Here is a 27119-nt window from a genome sequence, read left to right on the forward strand (position 1 = left end):
CACCTTAGTATCATGATTTATGAAGTGTGGTGTGATCCTTCAACTTGTGACAGCATACACGGTGAATGAGGAGACGTACGTCTCTTGCAAATGAAATGGAGAGAAGAGTTCAATATCAAATGAAGTGGAAATCTTTAAATTATTTAAATTCAAAAGTATCTGACTTGCATTTTTACCCATGCAATTCTAAAGATACTATTTTCACACTAAACTAAGTTGGAAGAAAGGACAAAAGCAGTAGGGAACAAGGTCTGTCAAGTCGCTTGCACTCACTGTGTCATCATTCAAAAAGCAAAATAAGGGATTTTAACCAAAGGAGAAGTATGCCTTTGACACTCTTCCAGGAAAAATATTCCTTAGTATTTGCTTTTATCTTGAATAATAGCGTCAATCTCAAAAATGCTGCTAAGAACAGATCTGAAATTTCAGATAGCTACAGATAACATTGTTTTTAAATCTATTTATAACTTCCTTTCTGAAATGGTAAAAAAAAAAAAAAAAAAAAAGACTTTTATTAAACAGCTTTAATTACTCAGCCAGGCAGCTGGGTGCATTCTTCCCCTGTCCCAAGCTTGAAGGTTTGGTTCAGATGGACCACATTAGGGGTGAAGTGTATGTTGCACACTTCAGATAAGGTCTCTTTTGTGAAGCACAAGCAGAGGAAACACAATGAACAAATCTAAAAACACAAAGCATGTTTGTGACCATCCTCCTGCAGTACTAGGTGTCAAGAAATGATCAACTAAATAATGGAAAACCATAAGCAAAAGGAAAAATTTTGGATGCACACTGCCTCTCTAGCAATTTGTCAAGTCCTTTCTTTCTAATAAACCTTACCAGAACAAAGAAAAAACCTTCAGAATATGATTTTTACTAGCAAATGTTATGATATACTGCAATAATAAAACCATGACCTCACTGATTTTTATTTGAAAAATGCAGCCCCCCCCAAAAAAAAAAATTAGCAATAAATATCAACTGATTTTTCAAATCTCCTCTTTATAGGCTAATGTGTATTTAGTAATGCAGCTACAGTTTCTCTATTTAGAAATATATTTGTATATTTTCAGCAGGCAGAGTCCCTTTCATCAGTGCATGACCTCTGAATGGTCCAGACATTACAACATCTTCTGTCACCGACATGAAATTGATGTCTCTCTTCTAAAATTCAATTTCAAAGAGGTTTTTGTTTGTTTTTTAAATAAAGAAACACTTCCTGAACCTTATTAGGAACCATGTTCTGCATTTAGTGAAAGTGAAGCATTATTTAAATCAGTTTTGGTTTATAACCAGAATTCAATGAAAATGAAATTCAGAGAGAAATGGGAAGCAGAAGGGGAGTGTAAGCATGGGAGCTTACACACAATGTTTTTGGGGGAAACAGAATAGTAGAATCTGTATAAACCACTTGGCAAAAAATGAAATGCCAGCTAGGATAAACACAACAGACCCTACAACAGCCTGGTAAATATTAAACATGTAAGAGTAAGCTTTCAGTTGTACATTTCTGTGCCTTGCAGTAAACAATTCAATACTTTCAGATATCCCAGTAACATCTGTAGCAGGTCCGTTTTACAGAATGGCATCACAGATAAGTTTCAATTACACAAATTGGGTCCAATTTTGCATACTTTCTTTTTTTCTTTTTCTTTTTCTTTTTTTTTTTTTTTAAGAAATAAAGATATAACACCCACATTATATTAAATCATTTTTAAGTATTCATTTTGATCTCAAAAAAGAAAGACTATTAGCTGCTGCCTTGTAATGAAACAATCAAGTACCTGAAAAAATCACAATGGACAATTGTCTGAAAATAAAAATAAGAAGAGAAAAAGAATAGATACCTACATACTTCTGGGAGAAAGGGACCCACCACAATCCATGCTTTATTGGATACTTCCTGTCACGATTCACCCAACTGTAGTTAATTATACCCAAAGGCAACCACTCAATTTTCAAGTCTAGCTCATAAGGTTACCCCATGCTTATTTGCTTCTATTTCTTCTCACCTTTCACAGAGTCCTCTTCCAGATTTTGAAGTGAATTCATTTTCTTTTTTTACTTCCTTTTCTTTAAGATTGTTCCCCAGTTTTGCCTTCCCAGATTACGCATTAATAATATATATAGCAATATAATAAATATAGCAATAATAAACTTGAAAAAAAAAATAGGGCTGAATATCATGGAGTCATTTGTAGTTTTCCCCAAGTCAAACAGACAAACGTACAAACCTATTCACCACAGGCTTTGCTTGCACCTCAGAGTGCATCCTTCACCTACAAACTCTCGAAGCCTACAGCTGTAAACAACTGTTTGGATCTGCAAGTATTTTAGCTTTTCAAATACACCATCCTATCTTTATCAAGGAAAGTTATAAGGGACACATAAAAGGCAATATAGAATGAGTGGAAGTGGAGGGCTACAGGACACCAAGATATAGTTAAGACCGGGGAGTTTATTGGGGTGGAAAGACACTAGAAAACATTTTGGAGCTTGAAGCATTTTGATCAAGGTGTCTCTCAAGTATCACAAGAGCTATTCATCTATCCTCAATCTTAAAATCTTAAAAGAGTTCAATTACACACCATGAACACTAAGTACGATATGGGCTATCTCATGCTTAAGGAAATCTATAGTTCCTTACTCAAGAAAGTTTTCATTTTCTTTTTTTTTAATGTATTGCCCATAACAGATGTGTTTTCAGAGCAGCAAGTTATTAGAACAATGACATTTCCCTTTGCTTACTGCAGTAATTAAATTGTACCAACATTAAACAGCTTCTCTCAACAGGCTTGACTGTAAGAAGGTCTCACTGGATGTTCAGGTTCCTTAGACAACAGAATTATTCGATGCTGCCCAGTACATTAACCACTGCTTAGTGTTCACCAAGAGAACCAAAGGAAAATCTGTATTTGCCTTTTCCATCAATATTTTCTCCCCTGAAAAAAATGGTTTAGCATTTTTTGCTTAACTGTAGCTTTTGATTCTTTTTGAAGCAAGCATCTGGTTTTAGTAAAAATGGTGGAGTCATGAACTTTTACTGGAAACAATTTTTTATAACACTTCTGAGAAAAGCTTCAAATGTTATTCAGCACTTTTGATGAGAGCTGTAGAGAACTGACTTCCTCCTCAGTTCATCATCTTCAGGAAGGTTGACATGAATGAGACCACGCTCACCATTCATGCTCACCATGGCTACTGCTGTCTCCAGTGTTTAGACTAGGTGTGTGAGAAGCCCAGGTGCAACAGGAGGGATGGGAAGAAGTAGAAAGAAGTAACAGACACTGAGGGCAGAGATGCAAAACTACTTTAGAGCACTGTCATTGAAAGTAACTGGCCCTCCATAAACTCTGATCAAATATCTATACTTGCCAGTGCTAGTTTATTGGCACAGGGCGGCACACCACAGGCTTAATCCTGAGGCTGACAAAACAGAAGAAGCATTTTTGTGAGCAGCACATACTGCAAATCACATAAAGAAATGTTGACATGAAATAGCAATATGTATTTCTTCAAAAATGTTATTCTAAAAAAATATTTTCCTATTGGCAACAATTATTGGCAGAGTATTATTGATGGAAGATACGTCACACCTACTAAGAAAAATGTGCTTAAAACATAATACACCATTAGATTCACAAGTTCATGAAAAACATACTGAATCATTGAAAAAAAAAAAATCTTATTTGCTAGCCTCCAGCAAAATATGTAAAAAACAAGCAGGCCTCAGCAACACACAATAGCAAGCTTTTTATGGGTGTTCTGTACATACTTACAGGTTGAGCAGACTAACAGTGTTCTCACCGCAAGTTCACAGGGTAACTTCCACTTCTGTTCCACTTTGGAGGTGATGGCTGGAATGAGGATCTCTGCAGGAACGTAGTACTGGATCGAATAGGTCACAAAAATCCCGAAGGAGTACAGAATTTTTACAGACTGATACAACCTGTTCAAAACATTTATGCACATTCAGGTAAGTTGAAAATTCTTCATTAAAAATATCTCACTTTTTTTTTTTTCTTTTAGGTAATTTTCTAACATATGAATTTGAGAATTCATTAATAGTTAAGTAAGTAAACCCTCATATTTTTAATTACATCCAGATTCTTTATCTCATATTTAAGTTCCGTATATTTAACAAGCTTTAAGGCCTAACAAAATGTACTCAGTGAATTTTTTTCTCTTCTCTGTAAGTTTTACAAAAAAGTCTCCACGGTTGTTAAGTTGTTAACTAAAAGCACTGGTAAAGTGACTATAATTTACTTCCCCAGGGCTATTCTTGACTAATGATGGTAGCTTTTTCTCAAAGTATATATCAAAAAAAATACACGACAAATAAAACAACCCCCTCCAAACAGATGGAAGTTGTAGACAGATTGTTTCTAAAAAGACTTTTCACACTGGAGAGAGGACATCTCAGGAAATGTTACTTATTAAGATTTGAAGAAGTACCTTCTAAAGCTGGAAAATATCTGTAAATGTAATTTTCTTGTTGTCTACAACCTCCTCTTCAAACACACTAGATACAGAACGCTATTAAATTATCGTGCCATGGCAGAAAAGAGAAATAACACTGAGGAAGCTTGGCTTAGTATTGTGTCATATATTATGAGTTGGTGCAAGTGTAAGAAATGGCCCTGATATTGAGAGTCAATAATGTAGGAAAAAAAAAAAAGTTTTGTATCAGAGTATCATCTGTCACAGGATTTCATAGGGTTTATAGCAACACAAAGGAGTACCAAGTTCTACTGCTCCAAGCTGTGTCAAACTTACGCCAGTAGTGGATTAACAGTATATGTTACTATGGAAAAGAAAATTAGTTTGATCAAATTAAATGTTTTATTTATTTTTTTTTAATAAAAACCTCCCCAGGTACCTTGTGACCTAGAGATTTCTATGCTTGTATTCTAACCTGTCTGCAAACCCAATAACTAATCAGGAACCTTGCATGCATTAATAAAATAAACTTTACTGGGACTGGAAATCAACACCTTATATGTATACAGTGAGCCATATGCAAGGTAACTGCATCTTTGATGCAATTAGAGCTTGTTCTAAGCTATAATACAAGGTTCAGTATCAGAACTGGAAAACTGCAATGTTTTTCCTCCCAGATCTGCATTGCAGTTGTTACTAATCAACTCTTTTAGTAATGAAACCCATGACAAAGAATATGTATCACACATCTCTGGGTAGTAACCATACACAGCTGTCAGCACACCTATGAACAGATGGGCTTCAAATTCAGAATGACCTTCAAAAATCAGAGAAAAAGTCTGAAAAAAAAAAAAAAAAAGATTGATTCCATAAGGAGATGTGTAAGTCTTTATCCTTAACTTGAAATGAAACCTTCAGAAAAGGTGGGTGGATAACAAACGCTGCCGCTGTTATATTCACCTTATTCACAATATCTCATAATGTTTGTAAGGAATAATACCCAAAATATATGTGAAATGTTCAGCACTTGAATGTCCTGGTTTGATGAAACCTCACTTAAAAATATGTAGAGTATTTGAGAACAATAATGAGACTAAACAGAGGTTTAGAGAATGTGACCTATTGGGAAAGTTTGTAGATGAGGAGTGTTTAGTCTAGAAAAGGTGACACTGAGGGAAGTTATAACAAAGATCTTCAGATACTTAAAAGATTGCTTTACAAGGTTGGCACACTGTCCTCCATGTCCAAACAAAAGAAGTAATAGCAGGATTAAATAGCAGCAAGTGAGGCTTAGTTCAGTATTGGAAATGGCCCTCAAAGAGAAGAGAACAGTGAAATGCTGTCACAGATGACTACCTGCAGGGTTACAGTCTCCATCATTCAGCATTTTGACGGATGTGCTAAACACAGGAATGCTTTTGGTACACTGGCATGGTTTTGCATGGTTTTGGTACATTGGCATGGTTTTTACCAGCTACCCCCAACTAGCTTTTAATCCTCAGGCTTCACATCACCCCAAAACTTTACAATAATAATAATAATAATGACAGAAATTCAAACACAGGATTCAAAGCTTTAAAACACTGTAGTTCAAAGCAAGTGATTCCATTACACTAATTTTTTAGCTCTACAAAGGCTCAAATTAAGGCTCAAATTAAGAAATCTTTGTTTACATTATTAAATTGACCTCACTGATAATTTGCTATTATATTCTAATCAGGAAAAGATAGCTCCTTTAAAATTTTTAAATCATTTATATGTGCTACAAGAAGTTAAAAAAAGGTCCTCCCCTCCTTAGTCTACATTTTAGATTTTGTTGAACCTCTTAACACGAAAATTGGAAACTAGGTCCTCTGCATAATTATAAGGATATGCAAAACTATTACAAATATGTTACAACCCAGATAAATAACTGGATGCAAGAAAGAAAAAATATTTGATGTAGTAATAGAGAATGCTTTCATAAAGTTATTGTTGTTAAAGATGAGGAGAAAAAAAAAAAAAAAAGAGTTGAACACTACTCTCTTTTCATAAAGCCAATTTTCAACATATTCTAATTAAGATATTATGCTACCCAACAGTTTGTTCTGCAAAACACTTTCTAAATTAGAACTGGAGCAAATCTCTTATCCCAAGGCTCTGACTTTATTATTTTTGCAGTAGGAACAGTCCTCTATTTAAATGAAACTTAAGGACTTAACTGGTCTAGGGCCTGTATATGCCTTCTGATCAATTCTTTTATGGGGAAAATAAAAAAAAGCAGAAAAAAAAGCACAGCAGCAGAATTTTATTTTTCTTTATCAGGAAAGAGTTATTTTTAAAACAGGGATTGTCCATCTGGAATTAAACACATACGCCAAATGTCATTGCTTAGCTACATCCCAGGCTCTCTCGCACAATCGCTTTCTTCTGAAAACTTGTCTGCTCCTTGCATTTCTTTAATCCAATCCTGCCATTTACTGGCTTTTTATGTGAGGAACAAACAACAAAATACTGACATACAGTTGACTGGAAATTTGTTTTGATAGCACAGCTAATTGCACACATTTGCTCAGCAATACTGTTTCAAGTAGACCCTCAGTACCGCAAAGCTGTAGATGGCATCGTGCATCATAACCCACGGGTGTACCACTGAGCTGCTGCTCCTAATTCTGGGTGGGGCTCTGGGGTCCCATCCAGGGCGAGAGGAAAACAGACTATTTGTTATCTCTACATATGTGTACTGAGCAACTGCTCTGAGGTTATTAACTTATAATGCCAATTCCCCACCTTATAGAGCACCAGTTTCCATCTCTTTTATTTTCCCTTTCTTTGCATTAGGTCTATAAAGGCATCGGGATAAATGCCATCCTATCATCACATCTTCACTGTAGCCAACAGCTCTTTGAAAATTCATATTTGAATTTAGACAGCAGCTCATAAACCTCACCCTGTTTGCATGAGCTCAACAAAATGCAACTGAGAAAGATGGTGAGCAACTTTATTCTGCATTCTCGCAGCATATACGATCATCGAATCATTAGGGTTGGAAATGACCTCCAGGATCATCTGGTCCAACCATCCCCCTACCACCAATGTCACCCACTAAACCATGTCCCTAAGCACCAGGTCCAAACCTTTAAAATTATGATGTCTCCTTCGAGCCGGAATCGAACCAGCGACCTAAGGATTCCCACAGGCAGTGCCTCTACAGTCCTCCGCTCTACCAGCTGAGCTATCGAAGGGACCTGCCTGCTGCCTCGGGCTGTGACACAGGAACCCACAGCTACCATTTAAAACAAACTTTTTACTAATTTTATCAATAATGAGCAATACCATGTAACATCATAACTGGAAGTATTTTCCCTTTCAGATGCATCACATAGACATAAAGGGATGCAGTAAGTGTTTGAAGACTTCTGTTTGTATTTTTTTTGTTTGATTGGTTTTTTTTGTTTGTTTGTTTTTTTAATGTTTATGTATGCTGAATGAAAGGTCACAATTAAATATGTATTATAAGTAATACACCTCAAAACAGAACAACTCTAACAAAATAAAGTAAAAACCCAACCAAACACAAAACAAACTATTAATAGGAATCCTAGCAAACTGGAAAAAAAAAAAAAAAAGCAAAAAAAAATCTTTCAAGACACATTTTCTTATCATTTCATGTATTTATTACTGGAATCAGGCAATTGAACAAAACTTTTGAAAAACACTAAAATAGCACAGTGACTTTAATACCTACCATATGCATGCATCTGTAGATGGATACAGAACAAAAAATGCTAAGCAGATGGAAGTCTTTAGCAGTTCACCATGTGACATGTGGAGCTCCCATAGCATTTTTAAAAAAGGTAAATAAAAATTATAACCCCAAGACACAGGCAAGTATAAGCTTCATTTTCCTGATAGGAAGCTGTTTTAATACTTTATACACAAACTTGTGTCTAAACTATGAACCTGTTCAGCTTTGATGTCTTCTATTCCAGTTGTTTGCCTTCTAAACTCAGTCATTCCTCTAAAAAAAGGCCACTATATCACCAGGATATCCACATTAAAACTAGCTGGTTTCAGAAATATAATATACTGTATATGCAAACTGTATGCATCATCCTTCTGTACCCTGGGAACTAGCTCCTGCTGGAGATGGAATCCTCTACTACAACAATCGACCTGATCATTCTCAATTCCTTCTAATGTGCAAGCAATTGCTGACTAGGGTCACTGCTAAGCCTTGGAAGGCACAGAGATAGTACACACAGTGCAATTTTAAAAGTCTAAGCACCTATCAGTGCTAAGCAGGGATGCATTGAATAAACCCTTCACCACATGCATTTTTTTATTATTATTATTTTTCATTTTGCCTTCTAGATTAAGGATTTGAAAGTCACATTCTCACTTACCATTTATCTTGTGGCAGGTTTAAAGTGATGCTGCCTTTGATTTCATCCCCAAAGCGCAGATACCCCAGAGTGGCTAGTGAGATATACAAGGTCATAACTATCCCCATGCCGATGTTCAGTGCCTGGGGGAACCGCGTGGTGTCCTTCATTCTGTTCTCCAGTGGCAGTACCTGGAAACAGAGGGAGAGCAGTCACATTTTATGTCCTCATGGTACAGAACAAGAATATTTTTCTTCTTCCTTTCAAAGTTAATTTCTGAAATTTAAGGGGTTGTTATTAATAAATAAGATTACTCTACAATAATGTTTTACAGCCTGGAAGATCACCGTGTTTTATAAGCCATATAGAAATGCTCAGTCAATTACTGAAGAGCACCAACCAAGAAATGGTTGGAAAACAGCATCGTTTTGAAGATATGAAGCCATATTTATGGGTTAGGAAAACTAACAAGAGAAACTTATGGTGCCTGGATGAAAACACATACACAATATGAGTACCATTAAGTTTTTGTAATGGATTATGCTCAGGATCCCAGAGTAATTCCCCAGTTTTTATTAGGAAGGTCTGTGCTGTCAGTCTCCATCACAAACCTATCATGCAGGTGGTTAACACACAAGCTGATGCTGAGCAGTTAGCTCTCCCTGGAGGGGAAGCTTGAGTGCATGAGCTCCTAGAATATGGAGCTGTGCTCTTAGTGCTCTTATTCATTTTGCTGACACAGGTGTGCCCAGGCATACTAAGCAGTGCTTTTCCTAAATGTAGAGTGGGTGCTTTGAACCTGAACTGTAGCCAAGCGAGCTTGCTGGGCTTGCCATCACTTCAAAGAAATAGGCACTGCAACCATTACTGTGTGCCTCTTGTTAGAGAAATTCCTTTTATGTGTATTATAAAGGGCATAGAAAAATGTGTGTAGTAAGCTCCAATATAACCTTGTAGTCACCAACATAGAATTTCAAGGCAGGACAGGAAATCCAAGCAGCAAGGTCACAATAAGAAGCAAATAGTGCTGCTACTCTCACCTTGAGTTTCATCAATGTAACGGAGGCTTTAATGTCTTAATGAAGATGCAGACCAAAAGCATGCAGACTTTCCTAGACAAGCACACTTTCCCCATGTCATTCAGAACCATACACTCATCTCAACCAGTTAATATGGGATACAGTCCCAGAGTACAACAGCTAATCCTCTATGTCTGCCTGTGAGTAAAACATCTAAGCTTCTGTAATTAAGCTTGGTAATGAAGATCTAGTTGGTATAGTCAGTGGAATTAAGACTGCAGTTCAGCTTAACTTTAAGTAGACATACAGCTTATATTCTGTGAACAGTATGGCACTGTAATGAAACTAGTTTTTAACCTCTGGCTTCCACTGAAGTGAGATTTAATGCAGACAAAACAGTTTCAGTGCAACAGGGCTGCCCTATAAACGCCACTCTCCATTTCACCCCAAACTGCTTTTGAAATGACTGAATCTTTACTGTTTCCAATTTAATAAATAATGAAAAAAAAACAGCAAGTTTCATCCACAATTAAACAAACAAATTATATTTGAATTACCCCCATATGGCTCCAGGGCAATCCATTCCTCATGTTCACCCATTGACGCTTCCTGACCTATCACTGAGTATCACCACTGCTTTTCCATCCTGTATGTTCTCATCCTGTATTTCTCATAAACTGGAAGTCATAAACTGAAGAAGTCATTTCATTTAGGAATGAACACATCTCTAAAAAGATGCCCATTTGGAGGCATTTCCAAATTTTCTGTTCATCCTCGGTTAGTTAAAACACCTTAACTGAGAATCTTCTTTATAATTCAGAGCTTCCACTGCTGAAGTTTCTCCTCCAGTAAGCAGGATGTGCTTGTGCTGTAAATGACAGTGGTGTGCAGCAGGAAAAACACAAAAGGAGGAGATGTGGCTATAAGTATTAAATTTACTGCCAGGCAGGACAGACAGATTCTTTTGTCCTCAGTTGGGATTAGATTGTTTTAGCATATCACCTTATTAAGAACTTTGAAGAATTCAAATTACAGGAAATTTCCCCTTAATTTGGAAATTTCCCGTTCTTGACTTCCCACAAAACATTCTGAAACAAAGAATCAACAGGCTGCATTTGGGCCTGAACAAGTAGTAAAAAATCTCGTTTGGTGCATACCTGTTAATTCTCTGGTGGTTATAAATGCAATTTATAAATATTTTCTGCCTAAGTTCTGCCATGTCCTACAGCTTCCAGGAGTCCCAATAGCATAAATTGTTACAGTCAGACTTTATTCCAAGCTACATCATCCCTGAAGAGCTTTAATGGCAAATCCTTGCCCAGCTTACAAATATGAGGAGACTCTTAATAAGTTCTCAGGCCCTGAGATTTAATTTCCAGGGGTTCCAGCATTCGTTTCCTATGTTCCTGGCAGGAGGGCACTGAACTCCGATACATATGCCAGGCATGAAAAACCTGGTGGTTTCCCACCAAGACTGCTGGCAGGAAGGGCAGCAAAAGCAATCTGTAGGAGACTACTAATGGGGGGAAAAAAAAAATCCTGTGGCTTCACTGTCAGAGGGAGCTCAAATCAAAGACCTTTTACTGGCACCACTGGACTGTTCATTATGATGCCTTCGTTCAGACCAAAAAAAAAAAAAAAAAGCCATGCTGATTTTTTGGTAGGCTACTCATAAAAAAAAATACAAGAAACAAATAAACGTCTTACTTTTTGGCTATACCTTCAACAAAATAGCACAATATTGTATGTTTATGGCAAACGCTGGCTATGGCCATTATGAAGAATATTAAAAGAATAAAAGACGTTTACATGACTGAGCAGTCCAAGACAACAGATTTTAATAACTATCATTAGTAATAACATTTCACACATATATAGCACTTTACATTAAATTGTAGAATATCTTCCATTCCCTGTCCAGAGAAAAGAGCGTGAGGAAGGTGCATGAAGTGATTCCAAAGCAGGCAGAAGCTGAAGGAGGTGTGACATGAGCTAGGGCTTGTTCTTTCTATGCCACTGTTGGGCAGCTGCTGGAGAGATTTTTCATTCCGAATTTCCTTTCAGTGCCTGTATAGCCCCAGTTGCAATGACTTCATGTAGCCTAACCTTTTAACTGACAGCAGTAGAGGTATGGCTCTGTTTGCAAATGCTTTCCAGGTTTTTTTTTGCTTTCTTTTTGGACCACCAAAGCTGAACACTTTTCTTGTCCTTTTTTTCTGGAGCCAGAAATTAATTTAATTCTCCAATTATTTTAAAATATTTTCTTAATGAGCTAAAAGCCTAATTAGATGACTGAATGGCTTTGAAAGAACACAAACACACCTCCAAAATTCTGTCCAAGACTGGCATTGGAAAATATTCTCTCAAGAGAGATGTTGCATTAATCCAGTATCTCACACCAAGACTTCGATGCTGCTCTTTGCTCATTCAAACAACCACCTCTGCTCTAACAGGCAGCATCATCAGCCTAGTCCAATGCCTTCCACTCTTCAGACTTATAAAAAATCACCAAATATATAACCACTGCACAACCTAGTGATGTGAAATACTACGTTGAGGGATAACTGCAGTGAATAATGTTCTCTCCCAAGCAAGGTCACCAGAGGCAGAACACAGAACCATGAGGTCCAGAAGAAGAGTTAAGTTTCAGAGTTTGGGGGATTTATTTTGAGCGGATTTTTCTCTGCCTATGATTTCCACGCTCTGTCTGCTTCCTTCATGCTCTTTCTCCCCCAGTCCACACTAGTTCTCTGTCATAGCTCTAAACACCTATGAAATTAGTTTTTAAACCAAAACCTGATCATTTTCAAAAATTCTTTTTTTTTCATCATTTTTCTCTCTCCTCAGCTGATAAATTTTCCATCTTTTTCTGTCACCTGTTTCAGTGAGATATTCCTATCATTTCTGAGACATGGGCACATGCTGCTACTATCATCTTCCTTAGACCTTAATACTTGATTCCTTCAGTAACCATCAACCTTTGGTTTCTGAATTTAACAGAAAGTAAGTTTAGAAGAAATCCATCTCCCCTTAATCCACTCAAAACTGCCCGTAATTCACTGGCAAAGCAGCATAGTCTAATCTTTGAAATAACCTGGCTTCTCTGCCATCACAAATCATTTAAAGTACCACCCCTTTCATTTCAAGCTGCTTGCAGTACCTGGGACCACCCCCCAGTAACAATGCTGTCTCCTCATTACTTGCCTTGAATATCCTGGTTACAATTAGACTGCTTTTTAGACGTAAGCTCCAGGGGACTGTTTAATTCTAATTAGAAATATCTACTATACATTTTTTATTGCCAGACCCAAAATTACAAGCACAAGATAACTCAGCCTGCAGATAAGCACATTGATTGAATTGTCACTGCAGCTGAAAACTAATCTTTTAATGGATAACTCAGTAACAGATGTGCTCAATGTTTAAATATATATGCTCATCTTCCCTTCATTCACAAATTGCCACTAAAATGACAAGAATGAAGCAGTCCTCCTCCTTTATATTTTTTTAATAAGTATTTCAAGTAAAAAGGGATAAGGAGCATGAAAAACAGCTGTGCAGGCTCCAGGACTGAGACAGTTAAAAACTGACAGGACCCCAGCACAGAAGCCCTAGCAATATAAACGTTTTTGTGAATCACACCTGACATTTTAACATGATAATCATCAAAAGGAGTAATGATCCTATTCTGAAAAATCAATACACCTGAAATAGGAGAAGGAAGAGAAGACACTGACCCTTTTTTTTTCCCTCAGAAGAACAGAGAGCATCATACGCCTCCATTTGAAATGATGGCACAGCACCTTGACATCTAAACCACTTAGCTGTTTTTTTCTGTGAAGCACTGAAACAGCTCAAATACAAGTTTAGGAATACACAACACTCAACTTTCTAGTATAATTTTCAAATGCCTTCGGCATTATGACTCTTTTCTTTTCCACATCCCCTATTTCCCTTACAATTTTCTTCTACTGCTCCCGACAAATCTCCTCTCCCAGTATGTAACTTTTAAGGCAGAAAGTTTATAAGAGAGCCAATGCCGAAGCATGACAAAGTGTTCAACAGTGGATGATTAGGGCTCTTTCGTATTCCAGCAAAACATGTATTGATAAAAAGTTCTGGATTTAGGAGCTCTATTCTTCAGTGAACATTCAAGAAGATCACTGAATTTAGAAATACTTTGACAAAACCGCATGTTATGAGCCATATAGTAAAATCACATACTTTTTTTTTTAAAAAAACTGTTGTTTTTAACTGTTTTTAATTTCATTTTTATTTATTGTTAGATGTACAGAGCATATTTCCACGCTGCAGCCTGTGGAAGAGCCCCTGGTGGAGCAGGTGGATGTGGCCTGGAGGAGGCTGCGGCCCATGGAGAGCCCCCGCAGGAGCAGGCCCCGGGCCAGAGCTGCAGCCCGTGGAGAGGAGCCCACGCAGGAGCAGGAGGCATACATACCTCTCACTGACATTTAAAGACCAGAATTACCGTGTAAATTTACAAACAGGTCATTTTCACAGTCAACAAATCCATTTGCCTACATTTGGGTGCCCAAATGTAAAAACATCCTCTGATGATACAGCCTTTGCATCTGAAATGTCTCAAAAGAACAGCAATTAAATTTATGCACCCCAATCTAGAGATGCCCCAAGTAGATTTAGATGATGTCATGTTACCCATTAAATGTCTGTTTCTGTCGAAAGCAGCCTGGTCTTAATGACAACAGAAGAGTGTCATTAGATTTCATTAACTTTTTAAAAGAATAATAATCTGGCAAAAGAATTTTTGACAATGAGATGCTTTTATCTCAAAACCACAGACCTAACAAGCTCCTCTGCATCACATTCAAAGTCCAAATAGTGACATTTTAGAAATGATAATCCACTTAGTTTTCTCACTTTAAATCTCCTGGAATTGGTTAGATGCTGCCTAATGGGATTCTAGAGCCTGTCTTTTGGTATACAAATACAACCCTACCTCCTACTGCAAAGCTCTGATATCCAAGTTTAAAAGTGGTTTTAATAGATGTCTTCAAGAAAAAGGCTAAAATATCAGAAGCCTTACATTACAAACCTGAAATTAATGTTAAGTAATTGTTAAGTTATGTTAATGTTAAGTAACATTTTCTCTCTGCTAGGGTAATCAGTCTGCAGCACTCAACAGGAAAAATGAATGTACTGAATCCTATGATTTTACTTAACTGAGCAAGATTATATGCAATACAGAAGACAAATTATATACCTTGTTAAAACCTTATGTATCTAATTTATCCTCCTTCCCCCAAAGCTTGTATTAAAATATCACTTCCACTTTTGGATCTGTTTTTTATACCTCGAGTAAGAAAGTCAAATGGAATTTCATAGCAAAATAATTATTAATTATAACTGTGATTGAATAGATAAAACATTATGCAAAGTAATCACCTACACACAGTAATGCTACAGACATATCCAAGCCTGAAGCCTCCATTTTCATACTCTTCTGAAAAGTTTGTCCAAAAGTTTTAACTGCATGATAGGCCCACTCAGCAGCACAGTCTGAAGCTACTTTTTAATTCAATCACAAAAATCTCACATTCTTTATAAAAACAGACCTATTCACCAGTGGAATATGAAAGAGGCTCTCAAACACAGCTCTTTAAAAACAGTTTTACACATTCTGTGAACACATTCATTGTATGCATCACCTGCAGGCCCGGTATTTAATATGTATGGTTAGTACTCTCTTCTCTTCTGTGGTCTGCGCACCAACCCTGTGACTTGTCGGGTAGCTTCATCCAGCACAGGGAACCACAGCCTGAGAGAAGCTAAAGCACAGATGGAAGGCAGCAGCAGCATATGCTCTCCCATCCCCAGCAGGACACTGTCCACAAAGAGGTTCACTGAGAGTTAGAACCATAGAATATCCCAAGCTGGAAGGGATCCACAAGGATCACTGCGTCCAACTCCTTGGTCCCCAGTTGATGTGACCCCAATTTCAATCAAATCAGTGTCAGAATATTTCCCCTACGGTCTATTACTTGTTTCAAAGAAACCATATAAACAGAACTTTCCACACTGTGTATTGTCATTATGAATTTACAACTATTCTCTTTCTACATTAGCCACTTCCCTGCTACTAAGAGCAGAATAAATCAAGTGTCTTTAACAATAAATCCTCCTAACTTTATTTTCTATAACCTTATAGATTATTTATTCCTCTGTTCAAAAGTTTATCATTATGTATTCCTAGAAGGAAGACCATTCTACAGAGAAAGACAGTGGTAGAGAAACCACATGGAGGGCATGTTTCCTCTCCTGTCAGGTTCTACTTAAGATGACTGAACTTGCCAAAAAAAAAAATAAAATAAATTATTTTGCTTCAATATTCATACCATTAATAATCTGGCTGCTCTCCAATGAATACAGTAAAAATTAGCGTTATGCATATTTCAAGCCAAGGAAAAGAAAAAAACAATTATGGCCTCAGAACTGTTTAAGACTAATTTATTCCATAACAGGAATCAACCATAATAAACTTATCTGATGAAACTAAGACATTAAGGCTTCTGTTTATAATGCAATGTTCAGGTAATTTCACAGAACTAAATATTACTTGCAAGACATTCCAGAATAAAATCTAATATGTCTCTAAAATAAAAACCAATATCAAGGAATCTTGATTGCCTGCAATCAGAAGAGACAATTTAATAAATGTTTTGGTCTGTTTTTTGCTTTTTCCTTAACAGAACAATTCAACCATATCAGTATCTGAGTATCAGAAGGCCAGTAATTAAGACACAGAGTAACAGGTTATCTATCACACATCAACTATACTACAGCAACTGACTATGTGAGTATTCTTAATCCACTGCAAACTGGAGCAAAATTCATTATCTTAGATCTCAGTGAAAGAATTTTAAGCTAACATTTTTCACTTCACATATGCAAGAGGTCACAAACACACATACAAATCACAGTTCATCTCTGACGGTGACTTATTGAGCTGTAATAACAAATCGCTAATTAAATCAATGACCAAGAATTGTATGAAATATTAACTATGTTAAGTGGAAATGTGTCGATTTGCTTTGCTCATCTTTTTGATTTCATGCTTAAACAACTTGTCTAGTACTAAATGAAGTGCTAGCTGTTCACATACATAAAATCTTTTCTTTTTTTTTTTTTTTTTTTTCAAATCTTCGCTATGGTGCATGCAACTACAGTATAGGAATGTACAGTACACATTATGCACATTCAAAATATCCCTGAGAAACACAGACATATTAGTATCATTCTGCATATAAGAAATAAATACTTTACACTCTAGATTTTCAGTTTTACATCCAAACACCCACAGAATGGTTGAGGTTGGATTGGACCTCCAGAGGTAATCTGGATCCAGCCCTTGCTCAGGCAGGGACAGAGAAGGTTACCCATCAGCACATCCAGGTGGTTTTTGAAGTTCTCCAAGGAGAAGACTCCACAACATGTGCCAGTGCTCTGACACCCACACAGTAAAGTGTTTAGACAGAACCTCTTGTGTTCCAGTTTGTGCCAACTGCCTCTTGTCCTGTCACTGGACACCACTGAAAAAAGCCCAGCTCTGTCTTCATTGCAGCCTCACTTCAGGTATTTACAGACATTGATGAGATCCCCCGAGCCTTCTCTTCTCCGGGCTGAACGGTTCCAGCTCTCTCAGCCTTTCCTCAGAGGAGAGGTGCTCCAGTCTCACAGTCATCTCGGTAGCCTTCCATTGGACTCTTTCCAGTATGTTCAGGTCTCTCTTGTATTGGGTGGCTCAGAACCAGACACAGGACTCCAGGTGCAGCTTCACTGATGCTGAGCAGAGGGGAACCTCTCTTGACCTGCTGTTGATACTTGGCCTAAAACATCCAGGTTCTTAAACAAAAGTAGTCTTCTTATCAGCAAGGGCACATTGCTGACTCGTCTTCCACTTGGTATCCACCAGGACCTCCAGGTTCTTTTCTGCAGAGCTGCTCTCCAGCATGCCCTGGTGCCTGGGTTGTTCCTCCCCAGGTGCCGGACTTCAGACTTCTCATTGCTGAACTTCAATAAATTCTTGTCAGCTCACCTCTCCAGCCTTTCAAGGTCCCTCGGGAAAGCAGCATGGCCCTTTGGTGAACCAGCAGGGACCATCCAGAGGGACCTTGACATTAGTTTTAATTTGTAAAGACAAACACGCTTTTTTCAGTGGTCTTGTGTGTGATGTACACACACAGAATATCAAACCAAAATGAACATAAACATTAGTTTCTAAGTATCAGTAACAAAGTGAAAGAACTAAAATGCACTATTTGTTTGCTTTGAAAAGTAAATTATCATCAAGTAATTGAGATAGATCATACAGAAATATACTCAAAAACTATGCAATGCTAATATTTAATAATATTGAGCAATATTTTCATGTTTTAGAAGTACAGTAAGAATGAATCCTGCTCTTGAATAAACAAAGGAAAAAGGTCTTCAGTTCTTAAGAATGTCATTGGTAACAACCAGGGATTCAATCAAGTGCAATGCTCCAGGCATTCCTTAAAGTTCCTTAAAGGTTTACATTAGTAATCAGTGTTATTACTATTGATGTAAATTTAAGGAGCTGACAAATGTGGGATCTAACTTGCCAAAAAATAATTACCATAAATCAATTCGCTATCTGTAATTCAGTAAGCTACAGCTACCAAATAATAAGCCTTCCACATTTTTCTGAGATTCTCAAGGACTCACACATTTCCTGGCTACAATTATATACCCACATCCCACGCAAATCTTCAACAACAGATTCAATACAACCAGGATATAAATTTATCAGACCTACTGTATATGCCTTGCATTCAGCCACACACAGTATGTGCAGTCTGGGAAACAGGGTATACAGACAGACCATACAATTTAAGAGCAACGAATTTAACATAGCCCAACCTGTCAGATTCACTGAGCATGGTTTGGGTTGTTTTGTTTTTGCCCAAGAGCTACAGGCATCAAAGAGCCCATGCCATTTTCCTGTGAAAGAATTTCCAGATGACCAAATAGCTGCCATATATACGTATATATATATACACACACACTTCCAAATGACTACCAAATATATGGTAGCTTAAACACTACATCACCTACAGTTCACAGTCTGAGAAACCACTGAAAACAATTTGAGAAATGGAGATTCACTGCCACTAGACCCACACATCCTGTCTGTGAAAACAGTTTCGTAACATACTAGGAGTTAGGCCTTTTGCTTTTCATCTCTTCTGGCAGTGGTAATACAGCAGCTGGATCAAATACACTGCCTTGATTCAGAGCTGACAGTTCCAGAAATGAAAAGATGTTTTGAGATTTCAAATATGTTATGACAATGAAAGATAATAATTGCTTCAGATGAAGTGCATGCTGGTTTGGGGATATTGCATTTTGGTGTGCAAGGAAAGGGTTGATTTGTTTTGTTTTATTTGTTTTTGTTGTGTTTCTTTAGCTTTAGTTTTAGGCACATAACACCTGCTGAAGTATGTGGTTACATTAGTACAAAATAAAGTGTATATATAGTTATTTCCCAACAGTTTAAAGACATTATGACCTACCATTCCCAGATGCTTCTTTGGCTGCTTTTAAAATTGTAACGTGAAACAAAAGTGGTAACTAATTTGCAAACTTTGCTACTATGAGATGCAATCAGAAAACCCCTAGATGGAGTAGGATATGAATATAAGAGATTAAAACAAGATTCACTTAAAAAAAAAAAAAAAAAAAAACATTTTACAAGCGATAAATAACTACTGACTTATTTCAGGAAACAATGAGGAATGGAAGTTCATTATCTGAAATCTACGAATCAAAACAATATTCTGGAATTTCAAGCCTTTTTCTTATCACCATTGCTATGAAGCCATCTCTATAGAAAAGTTTGAGGCAGGAAGAACAATACTTTTTTGATAAATCATTTTTGTCCTCTGTGATCCCAAAGGAAAAGAAAGATGCTGAATACGTTTCTTTTTTTCTTCACTAATCACTTCAAACTGAGCTGCTGAATCATCATAATTACAGAATCATCATATTATTAGCTGAATAATGAATTATGATTTTAATCTATTTTAAAACTATTTTTAATCTGTTTCGATGAACTACAGACATCCTTGTAATAGGGAAGGTGCTAAGTGTTCAAGTAGCAATCAGTATTCACTAGAATACCCTTTGACAAGGATGTTCTGTCCTCAGCTTTTGCCTTAGATGAAGTAACACATTTCATGACTGGGAGATGAGTGCTTCACCAAGAAAAAAGTAAATACCAACAAACTTAAAACTGCCTACATTTCATCATCTGTCACAAACCCAGGTATTCTGAAGAGTCAATGATAAAGACTTACCACACCGATTCCTTCAAAAGCAAATATTGCTGTCCCAAAAAACAGGGGATATTTCTTCCAGCCAACCACACGAGGCAGTTTTTGAGGATCTGCTATATCCTAAAGAAATCAAAGCAAAACAGTGCTATGTAAAGAATGTCAGCTGTTCTTACAGTTTTAATTGCCGTCTAGGAAAGAAAAATCTGTAGGTGTTGACAACAGAGTATACACTGCTAGTTACACTTCATGGTTTTCCCCACAAGCTTACAGTCCCTCACACACAATTATAGCTTCCTTCCCACTCACTCAGACACTTGCAGATGTATTTATTCTAGGTTCTCGTTACTGACATTAGAAATTTTCATATTTAAAGTGTTACTCTGGCATATATAAGTGAGCATAAATTAAAATGAAAGGGAAAACTCAAGCGTAACCTTCTAAAAATTAGGCTCTCCTGAGAACATCTTATTCTTCATACTTTATAAGTATTCTTCATAACCATAAGGGATAGTTAAAAAAAAAAAAAAAAAAAGAGTATTTTTAACACAAGCTGAATTCCTGCAGAACAATTAATCAGTCTTCAACTCCCATAATGTGTTTTGTGTAACTTTTACCTCCTCCCATAGCCAATACCTCTAAATAATATCAGTAATATCAGTAGTGACCATGTATCTAGATACTGTGCACACAACAGTTTGCCATTTATACTTTTCAAAAATTGTAAGAATGAAAAAATGTAGAAGTTTCTGTATGTGGGTTTTTTTTCAGCTTTCAGTTCAATTTGTTCTGTTCTGAAATGTCTCCAACTGTTAAAAACAGCAGCAACCCAGAAAACGTAAAAACTATTCAACTTCTCAGGAGACAGAAGTATGCAATATCTATTCTTAAATACGTAAGATAAATATATTTATTTTTTTTTCCTGATTGTACTGGAAAAATGCTATAAACAAACGTTGTTGAAACTGTTCTTCTGTTGCAATGAAATGACTGGTCACGGATGAAGCCTTTGAACTTCTGGGTGCAACTTCTACTCACTCAAGGATTCAGAGACTTCAAAATTTGTATGCTCTGTATCTTAAGCGCAGTAATATTGCCATTTTTTTCAAAAAATACCATAGAGGTCTCTTTAAAGCATGTCTCAAGTATTAAGACATCTCCTTACCTCACATTACAAGATAATTCTGACTTTCAGCAATTGTCAATCAGTATGTTTCAGAGACCCCAAAACTACCCCAAGCAACCACTAAGATGTCAGATCAAAACAAATTATAAACTTGCTATACTCACTCTAACAATATACTGGTAAATGATCACAAGGCTGACAGCCATGGACAGATTGGCAAGCAGTGAAAGCACAGACAGGCTCTTAAGGTCACGAATAAAGACCAGGAGGATCATAAACGGCAGGAAACACAGCATGTACACTCGTAAATCCGTACTCCTTTTCTCGGAAGAATTGCTGGCGGCACTGACATTTATAGAAGCAGACTTGATTTCCAAGAATCCTTCATGGACCTGTAGAAAAATAAATAAATACTGGTAGCACTGAGTGTCTGGATATGGTCACACTGCTGTTTCTCTACGGTGGAATTTACCTCTTCACTTTACCTGCTGAATGTCAGGCATTTTGGTTTACCTATGGTCTCAATGCAGAGAGGAAGACAAGGCACAGGGCAAGTGTTCCTTGTGAAATGATGAAATTGGGCCCTAAAAGACCTTGTCTTTAATCCATTGACTAAGGAGGAAATCCCCACGATCAGTTTCGATTAGATACCTGCCTTTTAGAAAGCAAGCATTCAGTCAAACAAATGTGGGCGAGATGGATCTAGGCCTAAACACTGGAGTGTGAATTTTCCTAAAAGTAAGGAATGGGTTCAGATGACCAAGTACTATTCTCTGAAGGTTCAGTGCCTAATAACCTTACGCCTTTGCAATCCACATCATGTCAACATAAACACAGAAATGGTGGTAAAATAAGAACCTGTCTTTATTTTAGTTCAAATGATTTTATTCTTAACCTCACTTTTCCATTAATCACCTTTAACTCAACTTTAAAACCATGAGCTCTAAAAAGAGTTTGCATAGAGCTCTATCCATTAAATCAATACAAATTCATACTGGTAGATAAATAGCAGTACACAATGTGTAAAAGTACTAAATATCTTGTATATAATATTACCATAATTGCCCATGGTGCAATTCAGAAGACTGAGCTTGGGACTATTCACAACTCCCACTACATCTTTTGGAAAAATGTTCATGTGGTTAAAATTGGTTGGGCACTGGGAAAGGGTCCCCAGGGCAGTGATCACAGCACTGAGCCTGCTGGAGTTCAAAAAGTGTTTGGACAACGCTCTCAGACACAGGGTCTGTTTATTTGGGTGGCCCTTTGTAGACCCAGGCGTTGAATTCGATGATCCTTGTCAATCCCCTTCCAACTCAGAATATTCTATGATTCTATAACTGCCAAAATCTGTTTTATGCAAATATATTACGTGCTGTGTGTACACCATGACCAACACATGAAGAGTTAGTAGTTATACTGCTTGCTACAAAATGAGAACAGTTCAGACCCACTTGTTATAAATCTTATGCCTTTTCCCTAGGAAGGTATACTCTCTTTTCCTCTTTGATCCTATTTGCCATCTTATAAATCAGTATATGACTGTTTAATTCATTCACACTACAGAAAGCCTTTGGCTTGATGAGAAAAGATACCTAGACAGTGGAAAAAAACAATGCTTCCTTACAGTACAAAGAGGTTAAATTAAAATGAGAAATCAATATATATCAAAGCAACTTAAGATGATATTCTGACCCTAATACTGACACTGGTTAATTTATGGGCAATTATTTCAATGTGGTTTGCTCTCTAGAATGTCCAGTTATCTGTGCAAGTGAAAATAACAAGATCATAGATCCTCTTTTTAAAAGTCAAACACATGAAGCTGCTTCAATAAAAAGGCCAAGTATTACTATTACATACAAGTTTAAATGTAGACACAAGAGTCCTGAGCAAACAGCACAAAATTATTGTGGTATTAATATGATATTAATTTTCCAGCTTGAGGAACAAGAGAAGGGGACAAGTTGGAGATACAGTAGGCAATCAAGGGATCACTTGGACTGAGACTTCCAGGAGGTAGAGGGAGTTATTAAAAAAATTCTGTGGACACAATTCTATTTGAGTTCAGATCTACTGTGATTTCTACAGCTGCCACGACGACCACATCACACCTCCAGGTTGTGTTAAGTAAAGAATGGTCATATGTAGCCTTTAAAATTATGTTTTATTTTCACAAAAATACTGAGGAAGGCACTGAGAAAGGACACACTATTACTGCTCACAAACTCTGCACCACCAACATCAGGTGACAGACATCTGTAAAAAGCAGTCAGCTAAAATTATCAAAATATGACTCCCCTACCCTGGGTTCTCAATTCCCATTTGCGTGCTTCAAACACGAGTTGTATTTCTGTAACAAACTACAACACTGTAGGCCACTTTACAACACAGTGAATATGGTACCCTTTCTCGCCACACTCTTCCCTGCCCCAGTATTCACCAGGGGAAGGAAACAGAGGCTAAATGGATTCTCTAAAATGTTATTACTCATAAGAGTCTCATAAGATCCTGTTTTGTGAAATACAGTTGAAAGGCAGAAGCCAGGGCAAAAAGATTCCAGCTGGAAGGACAAAAAATTTTAAAAGGCAATTCTGAACCTGCTCCACTCAGATTTGTTTTGAGTAAACAGATTTGCAGTCACAGCTGTCTCAGTCCCAGTTACAAAAAGCACCTATTTCTGGTACATTTTTAACTCAAAAGCTCCTCTTCCACACCATTTCTCATTTGAGTCACTTTACCTTGTCATCTCTTATCTAAGAGAAACATTATATTCCTGATATATTCTCCATTACATTATCCAAAAATGGAGGTTGGGATTCACTGAACCATAGAATAATTCAGGTTAGAAGCGACCTCATGACTTACTCAACAGCTTACTCAAAGCTCCATCAATATGAGGTCAAATGAGGCTGTTTCTCCTGAAAACCTCTAAGAATGGGGACTGCATAACCCCTATGGGCAAACTGTTCCAATATTCAACTGGCCTAAAGTTTTGCTTTGTCTCAGGTCTGAAACTGCTGTTACTTAAGAAAAATAATTGGAGGTTGGAACTAGATGATCTTTAAGGTCCCTTCCAACCCAAACTGTTCTATGATTTTATGGGGGGAGGAAAAAAGAAAAAAAAAAAAAAAAAAACAACTTTTTAACATTTCAGTTCAACTGTTGACTGCCAAGCCATTTTTATTATGTTCATTATGCACAGGTTTCTGCATTATCAAACACTGTGTTTGGGGGTGAATTTTACATATACATGTACATATACACACCATGTAATTGATATAATGGATACAGTTATACAGATATAAAAGCACAGAAAGACAGTTTATTCCCTTTTCTGGATATATATACACTTATAAATCAATTCTGTACCAAGAAAGCAGCATCCACATTAGATTGGTTAACAATCTAACCACTGTGTCAAGCACCACTTAAGGGTTTGGGCAAGACCACAGGGAACTTCTACATTACACAAGTGGATTTTGTGGCATGACAGAAGAGTGATTCTGTACATTGGCTCAGAAGAGGCACATCAAACAAGATACAGTAATCTTATGGGAGAGCTAAATAACAGGCAAGAGAGGCCAGTGAGTGGAAGAAAACTAAGTCTGAAAGTAAAATACAAAAATTAACCCCCCAAAATTACAATTCTGCCTGTGATAGATCAATTGGCTCTGTGAGGATTGATGCTAAAGAGTAGAAAAGGAAAAATCTAATGAAGATGAAATTACACTCATTTGTTCAGATGCAAACTAACATTGCTATCACTTTTGAAGTATTTTACTAGGTTAAAAAAAACTAGTAAACAGGTTGAAAACCATTCTAACAAGTAACAATGTAAAGCAGCCAAAGTGTCTTTAAAAATAAAAAATAAAAAGCTGTTTCTCATGCTGTTTCTCTCTCCTCTAAAGAAAGCAAAGCAGTCTGAAATATTATCTGAATATCAGATAACTTAGACAAATGTTTTCACTTACTCAATCAATACATCTGTGCTTGAAAAACGCATTCTATAAACAATCATAATTCAGATCCTCCCACTAAAGATCTGAGACATGGAAATGTACATTTGCCATTTAAGAATCACGGCTTCCTCTCTTACCCATAACGGAGAATGTCTTCCTATAAAAGTAATTCTGATTTGTAGAGAACAGTCATTAAATTTTACTATGCCTGTACTCACTCTGACTACAAAAGAGACAAAAGACCTGATGTAATAAAGTCTGTGTAGGACTCCATGAGCTGCTACACAGTATTTTGTTCTTTCTGTGTGTAACAGGGCTCAGTGCACATTGAGCAACTTCTAATCTAAATACACTACATGCATTTTTTTCTGTGCCTACCATGACTGTAGCTGCAAGTTCCACAAACATTTCCCTAAACCACAAGGAAATATCACTACAGTTTTAGAAAGCAAGTAGTGACTACTACTTGCATATTGACTACAAAGACTAGTGAATTCACAGAGTGACTTCAGCAGAAGTCATTTTCGTTATTCAAGCACTAATTCACATGACGGTGTGATGTCTGAAACTGCTTCCTTTACAGGAGTGCTTCACTCAATGTCTCATTTACATACCCCAAGCACAGCATCCACCGCCTTCTGCTGTATCCATGAAGATCACACATTTGTGTAAATATGGTTATTAGATTCTTGATATCAGGCACCCAGAAAATTGTTTAATGGATGAACGTGTTTCATTTAAGAAATGCATCAGAAGCAATAAGGAATAGTTTCCTTAGTCTCTTTAACCAAGACCACTCTTGCCTACATCCCAAACTCTATCTGTCAGTCTGCAAACTTTTTATCTAGTAGGATCAAAATAGCAGTCCTTGAGCTGATCAGCTCCTGTAATTCCTTCCTTATTCAACTCAGAGCAACATACAATACAATACACAGGGACCAATCGAGCACCAAAACTGTGTGTGATCAGGTATATGTGACTATACTGTGATCCTGTAATTTATAAAGAAAAGGCCCAAAATATGTTTCATTAGTTTATTTCTGGTATTTCATTATTACTCAGTACTCAACTTTGCAAACTACAAATTTGTAACACTTCTGTGTCTGAGTACAACTGCCTAAGTGGTGGCCTAGGGTTTTTTTCTAGAGGTGTTTCCCCCCTCTCTTTTTCCAAAAAATATAAAAATAAAAATTTCATTATATCCACTATGGCTCAACCAGTTGATGGGTCATTCAAAGTGTCAAAGATCTAATAAAGTACAACACAGCAAGAGTATGTTTTCATATTTTAGCTTTATCAGCAAGCAATGAGAAAAGGACACATTTTCAGAGAACTCAGCAAATATTCATGAATAAATAGATAGCTGCCAGGACTCTTGACTTAAGATCTTCTACTCCTCATGCAAGAAAAGTGAAGTAATTATGACAAGAAAGGGGACCATCTTCTGGGCAGATTTGTTTGTCTGTCCCACTTGTTGCTGCCAAACTTCAGATTTTTGTTCCAGTTTCATCATTCTTCTCCAATTCTAGTCATTTTTACCTGTAAAACCCCTTTTTTATATATATACATATATATACGTACATATATGTATAAATAAGACCCCATATCCAGAACTACACAAACCTGAGTTTCTTTGGTGGGCCAGGAAAGTATTCCTTTGGAAAAGCTTACTAACATTATTACCATGATTTTCCTTTATCTTAGTTCTCCACTCCCTCATTCCCTCCGTTCACATGCCTCATCCTTCCACTACCCAAAACAGATTTAAAGCTGTACCAACTTGTGTTCTTTGGTGCCCTCTACGGGACAGATTTCTGCATTATAAGGTTGCCCAGATGGAAACAACCTCCCTCCCAGAGCAAAGTGCACAGGGCAATGTAAAT

The 27119-nt window shown here is 36.9% G+C and overlaps 1 protein-coding gene across 1 annotated transcript in view; it reads right to left on the bottom strand.

Annotated features, from left to right (window-relative positions):
• SLC36A4 (solute carrier family 36 member 4) overlaps positions 1-27119 on the bottom strand; it is an 81571-nt gene that overhangs the window by 34153 nt on the left and 20299 nt on the right. The window contains exons 7-10 of the mRNA XM_082780417.1: positions 21439-21666; positions 20173-20271; positions 8823-8992; positions 3777-3946 (exon numbers count right to left, since the gene is read on the bottom strand). Of these exons, the coding sequence (XP_082636543.1) occupies positions 3777-3946; positions 8823-8992; positions 20173-20271; positions 21439-21666 (667 nt within the window). The remainder of the gene's footprint in view (positions 1-3776; positions 3947-8822; positions 8993-20172; positions 20272-21438; positions 21667-27119) is intronic.

Source organism: Aythya marila (genome assembly GCF_965140915.1).
Source record: "Aythya marila genome assembly, chromosome: 1".
In the NCBI taxonomy this organism is placed as follows: Eukaryota; Metazoa; Chordata; class Aves; order Anseriformes; family Anatidae; genus Aythya; species Aythya marila.